This window comes from Ranitomeya imitator, chromosome 8 (assembly GCF_032444005.1).
Source record: "Ranitomeya imitator isolate aRanImi1 chromosome 8, aRanImi1.pri, whole genome shotgun sequence".
NCBI classification, from domain to species: Eukaryota; Metazoa; Chordata; class Amphibia; order Anura; family Dendrobatidae; genus Ranitomeya; species Ranitomeya imitator.
In genome coordinates this window covers 121,377,630-121,393,557 of record NC_091289.1, presented here as the reverse complement: position 1 = coordinate 121,393,557, position 15,928 = coordinate 121,377,630, and the positions used below count along the sequence as shown (strand labels likewise).

At 44.5% G+C, this 15,928-nt stretch overlaps 1 protein-coding gene across 1 annotated transcript in view; it reads left to right on the top strand.

Annotated features, from left to right (window-relative positions):
• Positions 1-650: 650 nt before the first annotated feature.
• The window catches only part of LOC138648112 (uncharacterized), a 45,195-nt gene continuing 29,917 nt past the window's right edge, over positions 651-15,928 (top strand). The window contains exons 1-5 of the mRNA XM_069737618.1: positions 651-1,577; positions 1,920-2,203; positions 2,744-2,914; positions 7,270-7,408; positions 10,475-10,533. Of these exons, the coding sequence (XP_069593719.1) occupies positions 651-1,577; positions 1,920-2,203; positions 2,744-2,914; positions 7,270-7,408; positions 10,475-10,533 (1,580 nt within the window). The remainder of the gene's footprint in view (positions 1,578-1,919; positions 2,204-2,743; positions 2,915-7,269; positions 7,409-10,474; positions 10,534-15,928) is intronic.

The following is a 15,928-nucleotide window of genomic DNA, read 5'->3' as shown; positions in this document are numbered from 1 at the left end:
ACTGTGGTAGTGCCTCCCATCTCCTCCGTGCTTGCCCTGATCGTCTGGAAAACTCCTCCGCCTAGGTCAGGTAAGAGAGGCCTTCCATAGGTACTTGTGATACCTCTCAACCCCTTACGCTTTCCGTCTTACTTCATGTCTCTGGTAAACGCTATTCTTTGCTAGCCTACATTGACTCGGGTGCTGCCGGGAATTTTATTAGACAAGAGGAGGTTGTTAGATTTTCTGTTCCCGTTAAGACCCTAGAAAGTCCTCTTTTTCTTGCTTCGGTGGACGGCAAACCCTTGCAGGAGACTGTAACCCAAGTCACTCAGGTAGTAGAGCTGCAAGTAGGGGTTTTACATAAGGAGAAAATTGCGTTTTACGTTTTAGCCAATATTTCTCATCCAGTCCTTTTAGGTTTACCCTGGTTACGGACCCACGAGCCCGCATTTGATTGGCATAATGGCAATATTCTTTGTTGGGGGGATTCCTGTCGGACTCGGTGTCTGTCGTCAGTACGTCCTGTGGGTGACTCTTCCTCTTCCCTTGTTCTTTCTGGTCTGCCTTCTGTTTACTCTTCTTTTTCTGATGTTTTCAATAAGAAGGAAGCGGAGAGTCTTCCTCCACATCGGTCCTACGACTGTCCTATAGACCTGGTTCCTGGTACCATGCCTCCGCGAGGAATAATCTACCCTCTCTCCCCTGCAGAGACTCAAGCCATGTCGGAGTACGTTCAGGAGAACCTTGCCAAAGGTTTCATTCGAAAATCCTCTTCGCCAGCTGGAGCCGCTTTCTTTTTCGTCAAGAAAAAAGACGGCTATCTTCATCCATGTATTGATTATAGAGGTTTGAACAACATAACGGTGAAAAACAAATATCCATTGCCATTAATCTCTGAGCTCTTTGACCGTTTAAGAGGAGCACGAGTGTTCACTAAGCTGGATCTCCGTGGTGCATACAATCTGGTACGAATTCGTGCAGGAGACGAATGGAAGACCGCGTTTAACACTCGAGACGGCCATTATGAGTACTTGGTTATGCCTTTTGGACTCTGTAACGCTCCTGCTGTATTCCAAGAATTCGTAAATGACATCTTCAGAGATTGTCTGTATGTTAGTGTCGTGGTTTATTTAGACGACATTCTCATCTTCTCTCCGAATCTCTCCACTCATCGACGTGACGTCCGTCTGGTTTTACAACGTCTCCGTGAGAATCATCTTTTTGCCAAGATTGAAAAATGTGTCTTCGAACAATCAAGTGTACCTTTCTTGGGATATATCGTTTCCGATGCCAGTCTGAAAATGGATCCAGCCAAAGTGTCTGCGGTTCTGGATTGGCCACGACCAGTAGGAGTTAAAGCCATTCAACGTTTCCTCGGCTTCGCCAATTACTATAGGCAATTCATCCCACATTTTTCTTCATTGACCAAGCCCATCTCGGCTCTTACTCGCAAAGGAGTTGATTCCAACAACTGGTCAGCAGAGTCGCAAAATGCATTTCTAACTTTGAAACAGAGATTTGCTGAAGCTCCGGGGCTTCATCGTCCTGATGTCAACAGACCCTTTGTTCTTGAAGTGGATGCATCTTCCTTGGGAGTTGGAGCAGTCCTCTTACAAAAGGCAGCCTCTGGACGTATCGTCACGTGTGGTTTCTTCTCCAAGTCATTTTCGTCTTCGGAACGAAACTACTCCATCGGAGACAAGGAACTGTTAGCCATTAAGTTGGCCTTAGAGGAGTGGCGTTATCTCCTCGAGGGGGCTGTCCATCCCTTCACTATATTTACGGACCATAAGAATCTAGCCTATGTGCAGTCGGCTCAAAGACTTAATCCTCGACAAGCTAGATGGTCCCTGTTTTTTGGACGTTTTGATTTCGAACTCCATTTTCGTCCTGGTGACAAGAATGTCAGAGCTGATGCTCTCTCACGGTCCTTTCAGCCGTTGTATGAAGTGGAGACTCCTGCACATATTATTGACCCTGCTAGGATCATTTCCGTTACTCCTTTAGAAGTAATCTCTTTACCTCCTGGGAAGACCTTCGTGGCAAGTGAGGACAAAAAGAGAGTTCTACTCTGGGGTCATTCTTCCAAACTTGCTGGACATGCTGGAGTTAAGAAGACCCTTTCTCTTATTGCTCGCCACTATTGGTGGCCGTCCCTTCGTCAAGATGTCCGAGATTTCATCGCTTCGTGTCCTTCTTGTGCTAAAAACAAGGTTCCCCGGCAATTACCTTCCGGACTCTTACATCCGCTACCAGTACCTTCTACTCCTTGGAGTCATATCGCCATGGACTTTATCACGAATCTCCCTCGCTCCTTTAATTGCTCCGTTATCCTGGTGGTTGTCGATCGATTTTCCAAAATGGCTCACTTCATACCCTTATCTGGTTTGCCATCTGCTCCCGAACTGGCGAAGATCTTCATCCGCCATATCTTCCGACTTCACGGCTTCCCTCTTCATATTGTTTCGGATCGAGGAGTCCAGTTCATGGCTCGATTCTGGAGAGCTCTGTGTGGCTTAATGAAGGTAACTCTGGATTTCTCCTCCGCTTATCATCCTCAGTCTAATGGCCAAGTGGAGCGCGTCAATCAAATTCTCACATCCTATCTACGACATTTCTCCAATGCTCATCATAACGATTGGGTTTCCTTGCTTCCATGGGCGGAATTTGCCTATAACAATCATCCTAATGAATCTTCTTCTAAATCTCCTTTCTTTGTGGTCTTTGGGCAACACCCTGGCATTCCTTTTCCCATTTCCAGCACGTCAGGCGTACCGGCGGCTGATTCTCTGTCCCTGGAGTTCTCCAAGATTTGGCTAGAGACTAAGGAGTCACTTCTAAAGGCTACTGATCGTATGAAAAGGTTTGCAGATAAAAGACGACTAGATGCTCCTCCATATCTACCGGGGGATAAGGTTTGGCTCTCCTCTCGGTACATTAGGCTAAAGATCCCTTCTCATAAATTAGGTCCTCGCTACATTGGTCCTTTCGAAATTTCTAGCCGAATCAATGAGGTGGCATATAAGTTAAAATTACCAGCTTCTTTGCGTGTGCCTAATGCCTTTCATGTCTCGCTCCTTAAACCTGCTGTATTTAATCGTTTTCACTCTGCGTCATCTTTTGTCCCATCCTTTTCCTCTTCCGACGATCAGTTCGAGGTGAGGGATATTTTAGCTCAAAAGACAGTTAAAGGCCGAACGCTATTTCTTATTGACTGGAAGGGATTTGGTCCTGAAGAGAGATCTTGGGAACCTCGAGAGAACATCAATGCACCCCATATTTTGAAGAGGTTTCTTTCCAGCTCTAAAAGAGGGGGGAGTAAGAAAGGGGGTACTGTCACGATCGCCGATACTTACCTGTCCGGCCGGCGCGCTCCCAACGTCCCTCCTCCTTCTGGTCGGCTCGGCTTCTCTGCTTCTCGGCGCATCTGCGGTCCGCGCAGGCGCCGTAGGGCCTCTTCCGCCGCTCTGCCTGCTGGGAGGTTGTGACCCGGTGGCTCCGCCTCCAATATGGCGGCGCCCACCGGGTATTTCTGTTCGGCGCTTCCACAGGTAAGCGCCTGTGTATCTTCGCTGTAGCGTTCCTGCTAGCGCCAGCGTCGTATTTGGGCCCATCCTGAGGATTCCTTTCTGGGTTCCGTTTCTCCGGTTTCTCCCTGTTCCTCCGGTTTTCCTCTGTTCCCTGTTCCTGCTGGTTCCTGGTTCTGCCTTATCCTAACATTAGTGTTTTTCCTTTTCAGCTCTCTGCCTCGTCTTCCTCTGCGTTCCTGCTCCGCTGCTTCACCCAGTCGTCCCTTTGGCTCCGGCAGTTGCGGTTCCATCCTCCTTGGGCCTGCTCCTAACACTCCCTGTATAGGGGGTGCATCTATCAGGTTTGCTCGCCCTGGGGGGCTCTGGGACCGTGACCCAGAGGGTCCACTATTGGGTTCACTACGTCTCGTCATCTCACCCCCGTGTAGCGTTATAGGAGGAGGAGATGACACACAGGTATATACTATATACAGGAGCAGATGACCTACAGGTATATACTATATACAGGAGGAGATGACATACAGGTATATGCTATACGAGGATATTCTCCATTGCTTCCATTATTTTTGGAGATTTATAACAAACCCCTATCAGTAATTTATTATTTTTCCCCCTCCCCTTATCTCCACCCACAGGGATTATACATTTTCATTAAATTCACCTATATTATCACGCAGGATGGGTTTTAAGGACGATTTTACATATAGACACACCCCACCCCCTCGCTTATCTGTACGGTCATTTCTGTACAGGCTATAGCCCTGCAAGTTAACAGCCCATTCATGGCTCTCATCCAGCCATGTTTCAGATATCCCCACCATGTCATAATTATGCTCCAACAACATTAGTTCTAATTCATCCATTTTGTTGGCGAGGCTTCTGGCATTAATAATAATAATAATAATCTTTATTTTTATATAGCGCTAACATATTCCGCAGCGCTTTACAGTTTGCACACATTATCATCACTGTCCCCGATTGGGCTCACAATCTAGAATTCCTATCAGTATGTCTTTGGAGTTAGTATACATACATTTTATGTTCCTCTCTGCACCTCTATTCTTTCTTAAATTATTAACTGTTCTAACCCCACCCCCCATGCCACCGCCACCCCCAACTTCCTTATTTGTGCCCAGGTCTCTATCTGCACTATCTTCCCCTCCTATAAAATGAATACCCTCCCCCCCAATTCCTAGTTTAAACACTCCTCCAACCTTCTAGCCATTTTCTCCCCCAACACAGCTGCACCCTCCCCATTGAGGTGCAGCCCGTCCCTAGCGTAGAGCCTGTAGCCAACTGAGAAGTCGGCCCAGTTCTGCAGGAACCCAAACCCCTCCTTCCTACACCAATTCTTGAGCCACTTATTAACCTCCCTAATCTCCCGTTGCCTCTCTGGCGTGGCACATGGTACAGGCAGTATTTCGGAAAATACCACTTTGGAGGTCCTTGCTTTCAGCTTGCAGCCTAATTCCCTGAAATCATCTTTAAGGACATTCCACCTACCTCTAACTTTGTCATTAGTGCCAATGTGCACCATGACCGCTGGGTCCTCACCAGCCCCTCCCAGTAATCTGTCCACCCGATCAGCGATGTGTCGGACTCGAGCGCCAGGTAGGCAGCACACCATTCGACGATCCCTGTCTTTGTGACAGATTGCCCTATCTGTTCCCCTAATAATTGAGTCGCCCACTACCAGCACCTGTCTGGCCTGCCCTGCTCTCCTATTTCCCTCCTTACTGGAGCAGTCACTCCTCCGGCTTTCAGAGGACATGCCTGGCTGCAGCAGTGCTACCCCTGTACTGGCACCCCCCTCATCTGCCAACTTAGGAAACTTATTGGGGTGTGCCAGATCAGGACTAGCCTCCCTGGCACTCTTCCCTCTACCCCGCTTCCTAACTGTCACCCAGCTTGCTACATCATCGTCCTGCAGCTCCATCCCACCATCCCCCCCCCCTCATCTGTCCCATTGAGCGTCTGCTCCGTGAGCAGAAGACTCCTCTCCATATTGTCTATGGATCTCAGTGTTGCCAGCTGCACATTTAGAGTCAGAATCTGGTTTTCCAAATGCACAACGTGCTCACATCTCGCACAGCAGTATGCACCCTCAATCGGCTGCTCAAGGACTGCATACATGTGACAAGATGTGCACTGGATGGCATTAACAAGAGTGGAGCACATTTCCTAATGGGGATTGCACCAGACAGAAAAGTTAAATAAAAAAATAAAAAAATAAATACAAAGTATTAATAAAAAAAAAAAAAAAACAGACAGCAATTCAGTAATTCCTCCCTTGGAAACTCCCTGTCTCCAAAGTCACTGAATCACAAGTCACACTTACCGCCGTTCACACTTACGCTCAGATCACACTCAGCTCGCTCACACTCGCTCTGCTGAAGATTTATAGATTTTTTTTTTCTCTAGTTCCCTTAACAGCAATCCACCTTGCTGTCCAAATGCACTTCCAAAAAATTATGTTCTTTTTCAGGTGAGTTTGGAGCCGGTCTGTTCTGTAATCTGCTTAAAAAGCACTTAACAAAAGAATGAATGTGAGCATTTCTATGTAACAACGACTTGCTTTGCATGTGTCCAGTATTTAAAATGCTTTTTAGGTGATTCAGCTTTCCAAAGACGTCAAGTGATTAAAAGAAGTGACCGTACTATTCTTCAGGCGGCTTCTCCTCTGAAGACACTCTGTAGTGTATAATTCAAGCCAGAGGGGTATCTAGGTTTTCTGGCACCCAGGGCAAGAATTCAGTTTGGCGCCCTAACACGGCGGGCAGAGCTTGAATTGTATTTACGTCTGTTAAACGTGAGTACAATTGAACACTGGGAGCTGGCGCGCTCCAGCTTCTCTGTGCTGGCTGACAACTCCCGACTCCCACTCCAGGGGGCGGCAGAATTCTGCCGCTGGGGGAGAAACTTTAGGCCGCCACACTAGCCCCCCTAGATACGCATCTGTACAAGCCAATGGGAAGGAGACGCCAGGATGTCTTTGTCCAAATAGTCTCTTCAGAGAGGAAGATGACTAGAACTCTAGTGCCACCTATAGTAAGTAGCAATTCCAAAAGTCAATGTCAACCCTTTAACCCTTGTCACATGACTTAGGATAAAAGCCAAACCAGAATCTCAATTTGCACACACTGTGTTTCGGGGTACTGCCTCTCGTCAGTGCAAAGAGTGAGATCTGGTTTGGCTGTGTGAGAGGCGTCTGACAGGGATCCAAGGGATAACGTTTCTCCTTCTGGAGAGTGACATGTTAAAAACATGCCGAGATGAGGAGACTTAAGCCGCAGTGCTCCTCTGGGAAGTATGCAAATTATGTCTTCAGAGAGGAAGAGGACTTGAACTGATATATGTTCTTATGATGATAGTTTTGTCAAAATTTTTGCTTCAAAACCTGCTATCTGTTTGTTTATTGCTGAATGGAGTTAAAGAAGACAAAAGTTGGAAAAATGCCCAAAAAACAACCCAGCGGTCAAAAACATTGGAAAATTGCTTAGGAAATGACAATATAAGATACTTCAGGTTTACAAAATGCAATGTTTTTATGAGTTTTTTATTGCTTTTATTTTTAATCTTTTTAACCATGCCATCCAACACATTCCATTTTTATGGGATTTTAAAATTAAATGGGTTTTATATTTGACGAGAAGGGGCACACCTGTGATTTGTTGGGGTGTTCCCCGTCACATTGGTGGGTGCATTTGTTGGTAAGTTTTCAAGAAACTGTTTACGTAATCTTTTGGGTTTGTTCTAGAGAAGTGGAAGGACAGATATTCAGACTAGGAATGTTATTGGAAGATATACAAGAACAAATAAGTAAAAGTGATGAGAATAAAGCCGAGTCTGCATCTCTGACTGCTTCGAGCACATCATACGTGTTGTCTCCCGCTCAGGTAAGGAAATTGATTTTAATGGTTTATTGAATGCATAGCGCTACTATTAGGGATATTTGTAAAATGCCACTAATAATGGCATACATTGTATAGCAGGGACTGATGTGAGTGATGACAATCTCAATACAGCACTGTGGAATATGTTAGCAACATTTAGGCATCAGAGAAAAAATCCATGAATCAATTAAAATAATGTTAGATATAGGGTTGGAAGTACAGTATAATTTAGCAACAAATATCTTGCTCACTTCTGCTCCTTGGCCCTCTGTAGTATTCACTTGTAAAGAATTAGTGATATATTTTATGAACTTTATAGCTTAGGGTACTGATTGGAAAGGGTTGCCGCTCATTGCCTCTTCATCACTTTCCAAAGGATTAGACATGTGAAAAAAGCAACACAACAAAAAGGCATTATATTGTTTCAGTTGATAGGGAAAAATCTGAATTTTGCAGAAAAGATCTAATCTTCACAGGTCGTATAAATAGAAAGGAATTTCTTCATTTCTTTAGAATACAAATTAAAGTTAAAAAAGGTGTAGATAAAGATCGTACATAAAAAAAGACGCATATGAAGACCCCCTATGAATATAAGAGAGGGGTCTGACCTACATTTAAGTCAGAATTTTGGCTCACAGCCATGGATGTTTTGCGCATGCCCAGACCACAAAATGTTGAACATCTGCAATAATTAATGCAGAAGCAAAACATCAACAATTATTAGTTTTCAATGATTGCAAAAGACTCTGAGGCATCTAGTTTCTGTGAGATTATCTTATCAATAGCACAGCATCTTACAGAACATGACTCTTGGATATGGGACGGAGCCCCATTCTACCTTAAAACAACTATAACTGCAGTAAACCGAGACCTGGGCACCACATTTAAAAAAAAGACATTGAAAAACTGGAGCAAGTTCAGAGAAGAGCTACCAGGATGGTGAGCAGACTGCAAAGTATGTCCAACGATGAATGGTTTAAGGATCTGGGAATGTTTAGCTTGCAAAAAAGAAAGCTAAGAGGAGACTTAATAGCTGTCTATAAATATCTGAAGGGCTGTCACAGTGTAGAGGGATCATCATTTTTCTCATTTGCACATGGAAACACGAGAAGCAATGGAATGAAACTGAAAGGGAGAAGATACAGATTAGATATAGGAAAACACTTTTTGACATTGAGGGTGATCAATGAGTGGAACAGGCAGCCACGAGAGGTGGTGAGTTCTCCTTCAATGGAAGTCTTCAAACAGAGGATGGACAGACATCTGACTGTGATGGTTTATTGAATCCTGCATTGAGCAGGGGGTTGGACATGATGACCCTGGAGGTCCCTTCCAAATCTAACATTCTATGACTCTATGATTCTAAACACTGGAATAAATACACAAAAGACAGCTTTGTTTAAATCACAGAATTCAAACAATCACAGTAGGAGTCAGGTGAAGCACTTGTACATTGGGATTCACAAGTACTGTCATACCCCCAGCTGTCTGACATACAGCATCAGGAAAGACAGCCACAAAGGGGCGGCACGCACTGGATTGCCTTTCAAGTAGAGCCAGAAAACTCTCAGGGCACCAATGACCCTATTATCCTCACTCCTGTGCTTAACCACAGTGTCCGCCCCTGATTGACATTACCATTATAACGTCCTTGAGGCTGGCCACCAAAAGCCAAGACTGTTCACCACCATGAGATTTTACAACCATCAGTCCAAGCCACAAATTACACTTTTTAGCCTTTTTTTTATAATTAAACACCTATTTCAGTTTGGTAAACATATAAAGTAGATGTTCCTGCAAAAGCATTAACAAGGGGACTAAACTTGGCAAACCTCCGACTCACAAAGAGTCACCCTACAGCGCTCAGGAGAAGAAAAAACCTGTGGAGGAAACCTCTAGGGAACTATGGTTGAACAATTGCCCTTCCCTTGGGCTTATAAGATTGATGCTGACATTAATTCTTTATAGCCATTATAGAATTGGACATGGTACAAGATATACAATGGCAATTCAACAAATTCAATAAAGCATTCATCATTATACAAGTAATAGTTAAATAAAGCATTGTAGGACAGGGATTATAACAGGGCAGGAGGACAGGTGATGTTTCCTCCAGTTCTTCCCGTGAGAGAAAGCGGGAAATGGAGATAAGACAGAGAGTTACCTCCTCTATATAAGCGCCACCCTCCTCACAGTAACACACCAGGCACAATACATACTGTGCTCCTTTCTCTCAAAGCAACACCACTCTTACTTAAAGGCTACACCGCTATAGAAACAGAACTGCAGACCTTAAAGGTCCACCCCTCCCAAAGTCATGTCCTCCTCTGCTTAGGGGTGTCTTTCTAACAGTACCTGCAGGCTTGCCATTGTTTTTTTTTGTTTTTTTTTTTTTAGCGGAAACAAAACATGATTTTATAAAGATGATATATAACTGTTATACAGTATATCATGTAATATTGGCGACTTATAATTTATTGTTAAAGCATTGTTGTTTCCGTGGTGCTGCACATGTGAAGAGGGCTTACATATAAACCACATAGGTAAATCACTGCGACAGACTGGTACAGAGGGGTGGAGGATCATGCCCTCAGGGGATTAGTCTACAGAGATTATATTGGTTATTTTCTTTATCACAATCTACTAACAAAAACTTTGTGTACATCACCAGGTTTATAAGATTGGTTTATTTTCCCTGGATTCTGGATGATAGGCAGCCCAGATTTAGGCTGTTCCAAACTTTGCATATTATGAGAAAACTTTGGTTTTTTCTAATTGACCGTGCATTATCCTTTCTTCTCGTCTAAGTCCAGCGGGCATCGAGTCGGTAAAATTGAAGATGTCAGATCTCCAGCCTTTCGGCCCATCACTGGATGGGAGCACACGTTACCTGGCGCTCTCTTGCCATGTGCCACAAATCCTCTAGTTTTGAGAGTTGTAAACAATAACAATACTAATTTTTCATTGCTTTTCTAAATTCAGGCATGGCATGTTTATTTAGAGATTCATGTAGTAACGAAACTACGCTAAAAATCTTAACCAAGGGATTTGTTGTTTTCATATGTGAAGGAGACTGAGGTTGTTGGTGACCCAACAACAGGCAGCAACACTGACAAAGCAGTCACACGGTGAGTGCCGATACAAATCTTCATGTATTATATCAATTATTTCTGTATGATTTGAAAACCTGGAATATGTAAACTTGGTGACCATTTTTGCTTTAATTTACAAAAAAAAACTCAACCAAACAAAAACAATCACAACTGTTAAATTGGCAGCATGGTGGCTCAGGAATTAGCACTGCAGCCTGTAGCGAAAACCTAGCGACAGATTCTTTTTAAGAAAAACGACTGTGTAATGAGTTTTAGTTGTCATATATACAGTATTTCTCCATTGGTTACCGCTTGTATTACCAGGAATTAAGAATTGTAATTATAGGCAACCATCCGCATTAAGGCGCCCATACATCTTAACCCCTTAGCGACCGCCGATACGCCTTTTAACGGCGGCCGCTAAGGGTACTTAAACCACAGCGCCGTTAATTAACGGCGCTGTGGAAAAAGTCCATAGCGCCCCCCAGAGGCCGATTTTCTCCGGGGTCTCGGCTGCCGAGGGTAGCCGAGACCCCAGAGAACATGATTCGGGGGGTTTTTAACCCACCCCGCATTTGCGATCGCCGGTAATTAACCGTTTACCGGCGATCGCAAAAAAAAAAAAAAAGCAATCTCTTTTTAATTTCTCTGTCCTCCGATGTGATCGCACATCGGAGGACAGAGAAAAGGGGTCCCAGGTGGCCCCCCAATACTCACCTAGCTCCCCCGATGCTCCTTGTGTCTCCCGGTGGGCGCCGCCATCTTCAAAATGGCGGGCGCATGCGCAGTGCGCCCGCCGGCCGGCACCGGGAGAATCTTTGGGGTCTCGGCTGCCGGGGGTAGCCGAGACCCCAAAGAGCATGATCAGGGTCGGTATTACCGACCCCTGTTTTGCGATCGCCGGTAATTAACTGTTTACCGGCGACCGCAAAAAAAAAAAGTAAAGTAATTCTCTGTCCTCTGATGTGATCGCACATCAGAGGACAGAGAAATAGGGGGATTCGGGGACCCTAGCATACTCACCTAGGTCCCTGGATCCTCTTGCTGCTCCTCCTGGCCGCCGGCAGAAGAACATGGCGGACGCATGCCCAGTGCGCCCGCCATCTGTCTCCATCTGCCGGCCGGCAGAACAGCAGTTGGGGCTAAAATTAGGGTTAGGGGTAGGGTTAGGGGTAGGGTTAGGGTTAGGGGTAGGGTTAGGGGTAGGGTTAGGGGTAGGGTTAGGGGTAGGGGTAGGGTTAGGGTTAGGGGTAGGGTTAGGGGTAGGGTTAGGGGTAGGGTTAGGGGTAGGGTTAGGGGTAGGGTTAGGGTTAGGGTTAGGGGTAGGGTTAGGGGTAGGGTTAGGGCTAGGGTTAGGGTTAGGGCTAGGGTTGGGGCTAAATTTAGGGTTAGGGTTGGGGCTAAAGTTAGGGTTGGAGCTAAACTTAGGGTTAGGCTTCTTTCACACTTACGTCGCTACGGGGCCGTCGCAATGCATCGGCCCGACATACCGACGCACGTTGTGAAAATTGTGCACAACGTGGGCAGCAGCTGTAGTTTTTCAACGCATCCGCTGCCCAATCTATGTCCTGGGGAGGAGGGGGCGGAGTTACGGCCACGCATGCGCGGTCAGAAATGGCGGATGCGACGTACAAAAAAACGTTTCATTGAACTTTTTTTGTGCCGACGCTCCGCCAAAACACAACTGATCCAGTGCACGACGGACGCGACGTGTGGCCATCCGTCACGATCCGTCGGCAATACAAGTCTATGGGCAAAAAACGCATCCTGCGGGCACATTTGCAGGATCCGTTTCTTGTCCAAAACTACGGATTGCGACGGAATGCCAAACAACGCAAGTGTGAAAGTAGCCTTAGGGCTAGGGTTAGGGTTGGGGCTAAAGTTAGGGCTAGGGTTGGGGCTAAAGTTAGGGTTAGAGCTGGGATTAGGGTTAGGGTTTGGATTAGGGTTGGTATTAGGGTTAGGGTTGGCATTAGGGTTACGCTTGGGATTAGGGTTAGGTTTGGGATTAGGGTTAAGGTTAGGGTTGTGATTAGGGGTGTATTGGGATTAGGGTTAGGTTTGAGGTTAGGGTTGAGATTAGGATTAGGGGTGTGTTGGATTTAGGGTTTTGATTAGGGTTATGATTAGGGTTGACATTAGGGTTGTTTTGGGGTAAGGGTTGTGATTATGGTTAGGGTTAGTGATTAGGATTATGGATCAGGTTGGGATTAGGGTTAGGGGTGTGTTGGGGTTAGGGTTGGAGCTATAATTGGGGGGTTTCCACTGTTTAGGTACATCAGGGGGTCTCCAAACACGACAGCCAATTTTGCGCTCAAAAAGTCAAATGGTGCTCCCTCCCTTCTGAGCTCTGCCGTGCGCCCAAACAGTGGGTTACCCCCACATATGGGGCATCAGCATACTCGGGATAAATTGGACAACAACTTCTGGGGTCCAATTTCTCTTGTTACCCTTGTGAAAATAAAAACTTGGGGGCTACAAAATCTTTTTTGTGAAAAAAAAAAAATTTTTTATTTTCACGACTCTGCATTCTAAACTTCTGTGAAGCACTTGGGCATTCAAAGTTCTCACCACACATCTAGATAAGTTCCTTGGGGGGTCTAGTTTCCAAAATGGGGTCACTTGTGGGGGGTTACTACAGTTTAGGTACATCAGGGGCTCTGCAATCGCAACATAATGCCCACAGACCATTCTATCAAAGTCTGCATTCCAAAAAGGCGCTCCTTCCCTTCCGAGCTCTGCCGTGCGCCCAAACAGTGGTTTACCCCCACATATGGCGCATCAGCGTACTCGGGATAAATTGGACAACAACTATTGCAGTCCAATTTCTCCTGTTACCCTTGTGAAAATAAAAACTTGGGGGCTACAATATCTTTTTTGTGGAAAAAAAAATATTTTTTATTTTCACGACTCTGCATTCTAAACTTCTGTGAAGCACTTGGGCATTCAAAGTTCTCACCACACATCTAGATAAGTTCCTTGGGGGGTCTAGTTTCCAAAATGGGGTCACTTGTGGAGGGTTTCTACTGGTTAGGTACATCATGGGCTCTGCAATCGCAACATAATGCCCACAGACCATTCTATCAAAGTCTGCATTCCAAAAAGGTGCTCCTTCCCTTCCGAGCTCTGCCATGCGCCCAAATAGTGGTTTACCCCCACATATGGCGCATCAGCGTACTCGGGATAAATTGGACAACAACTATTGCAGTCCAATTTCTCCTGTTACCCTTGTGAAAATAAAAACTTGGGGGCTACAATATCTTTTTTGTGGAAAAAAAAATATTTTTTATTTTCACGACTCTGCATTCTAAACTTCTGTGAAGCACTTGGGCATTCAAAGTTCTCACCACACATCTAGATAAGTTCCTTGGGGGGTCTAGTTTCCAAAATGGGGTCACTTGTGGAGGGTTTCTACTGGTTAGGTACATCAGGGGCTCTGCAAACGCAACATAATGCCCACAGACCATTCTATCAAAGTCTGCATTCCAAAACGGTGCTCCTTCCTTCCGAGCTCTGCCGTGCGCCCAAACAGTGGTTTACCCCCACATATGGGGTACCAGCATACTCAGGACAAATTGGACAATCACTTTTGGGGTCCAATTTCTCTTGTTACCCTTGTGAAAATAAAAACTTGGGGGCTAAAAAATCTTTTTTGTAGAAAAAAATGCAATTTTTTTTTTCACGGCTCTACGTTATAAACTTCTGTGAAGCACATGGGGGTTCAAAGTGCTCGCCACACATCTAGATAAGTTCCTTAAGGGGTCTAGTTTCCAAAATGGGGTCACTTGTGGGGGGTTTCCACTGTTTAGGCACATCAGGGGCTCTCCAAACGCGACATGGCGTCCAATCTCAATTCCAGCCAATTCAACATTGAAAAAGTAAAACGGCGCTCCTTCACTTCCAAGCTCTGCGGTGCGCCCAAACAGTGGTTTACCCTCACATATGGGGTATCGACGTATTCAGGAGAAATCGCACAACAACTTTTGTGGTCTAATTTCTCCTGTTACCCTTGTGAAAATAAGAATTTGTGGGCGAAAAGATCATTTTTGTGTAAACAAAAGCGATTTTTTTGTATTTTCACGGCTCTACGTTATAAACTTCTGTGAAGCACTTGGGGGTTCAAAGTGCTCACCACACATCTAGATAAGTTCCTTAAGGGGTCTAGTTTCCAAAATGGTGTCACTTGTGGGGAGTTTCCACTGTTTAGGCACATCAGGGGCTCTCTAAACGTGACATGGCGTCCGATCTCAATTCCAGCCAATTCTGCATTGAAAAAGTCAAACGGCGCTCCTTCACTTCTAAGTTCTGCGGTGCGCCCTAACAGTGGTTTACCCCCACATATGGGGTATTGGCGTATTCAGGAGAAATTGTATAACAAAATTTATGGTTACATTTCTGTTTTTACACTTGTGAAAATAAAAAAAATGGTTCTGAATTAAGATGTTTGCAAAAAAAAGTTAAATGTTCATTTTTTCCTTCCACATTGTTTCAGTTCCTGTGAAGCACGTAAAGGGTTAATAAACTTCTTGAATGTGGTTTTGAGAACCTTGAGGGGTGTAGTTTTTAGAATGGTGTCACACTTCATTATTTTCTATCATATAGACCCCTCAAAATGACTTCAAATGTGATGTGGTCCCTAAAAAAAAATGGTGTTGTAAAAATGAGAAATTGCTGGTCAACTTTTAACCCTTATAACTCCCTAACAAAAAAAAATTTTGTTTCCAAAATTGTGCTGATGTAAAGTAGACATGTGGGAAATGTTATTTATTATCTATTTTTCGTGACATATCTCTCTGATTTAAGGGCATAAAAATACAAAGTTTGAAAATTGCAAAATTTTAAAAATTTTCGCCATATTTCCGTTTTTTTCATAAATAATCGCAAGTAATATCGAAGAAATGTTACCACCATCATGAAGTACAATATGTCACGAAAAAACAATCTCAGAATCAGCGGGATCCGTTGAAGCGTTCCAGAGTTATAACCTCATAAAGTGACAGTGGTCAGAATTGCAAAAATTGGCCTGGTCATTAAGTACCAAATTGGCTCTGTCACTAAGGGGTTAAATTACTTATTTAGCTCATGAAAGTTTGGGCAACTATTCATGTATTTTCGAAGAGATGGGGGCAAAGCCCCTCTGCCGTACACCTTTTCACCTTTTATTTTCAAGAAAAATAAAAGGATTGGCTGTTTTAACTAAAATTGCCCAATCTTTTCCTATTCCTAAATCATTTGTAAGGGAGAATCAGGAGGCCCCTATACATGTTAGATGGTTGGCCAGACTCACTAAAATTATTGTGTTCAGATGACTTTTTTTGGAATATATTTTGTCTCATAGTTTCTAAAGTTGAAGGTAGACATAAGTCCATTGACTTCAACCTATAACCTAACATGTTGTTTCAGGGAAGGCAAAAACCCCATGAGGCAGATG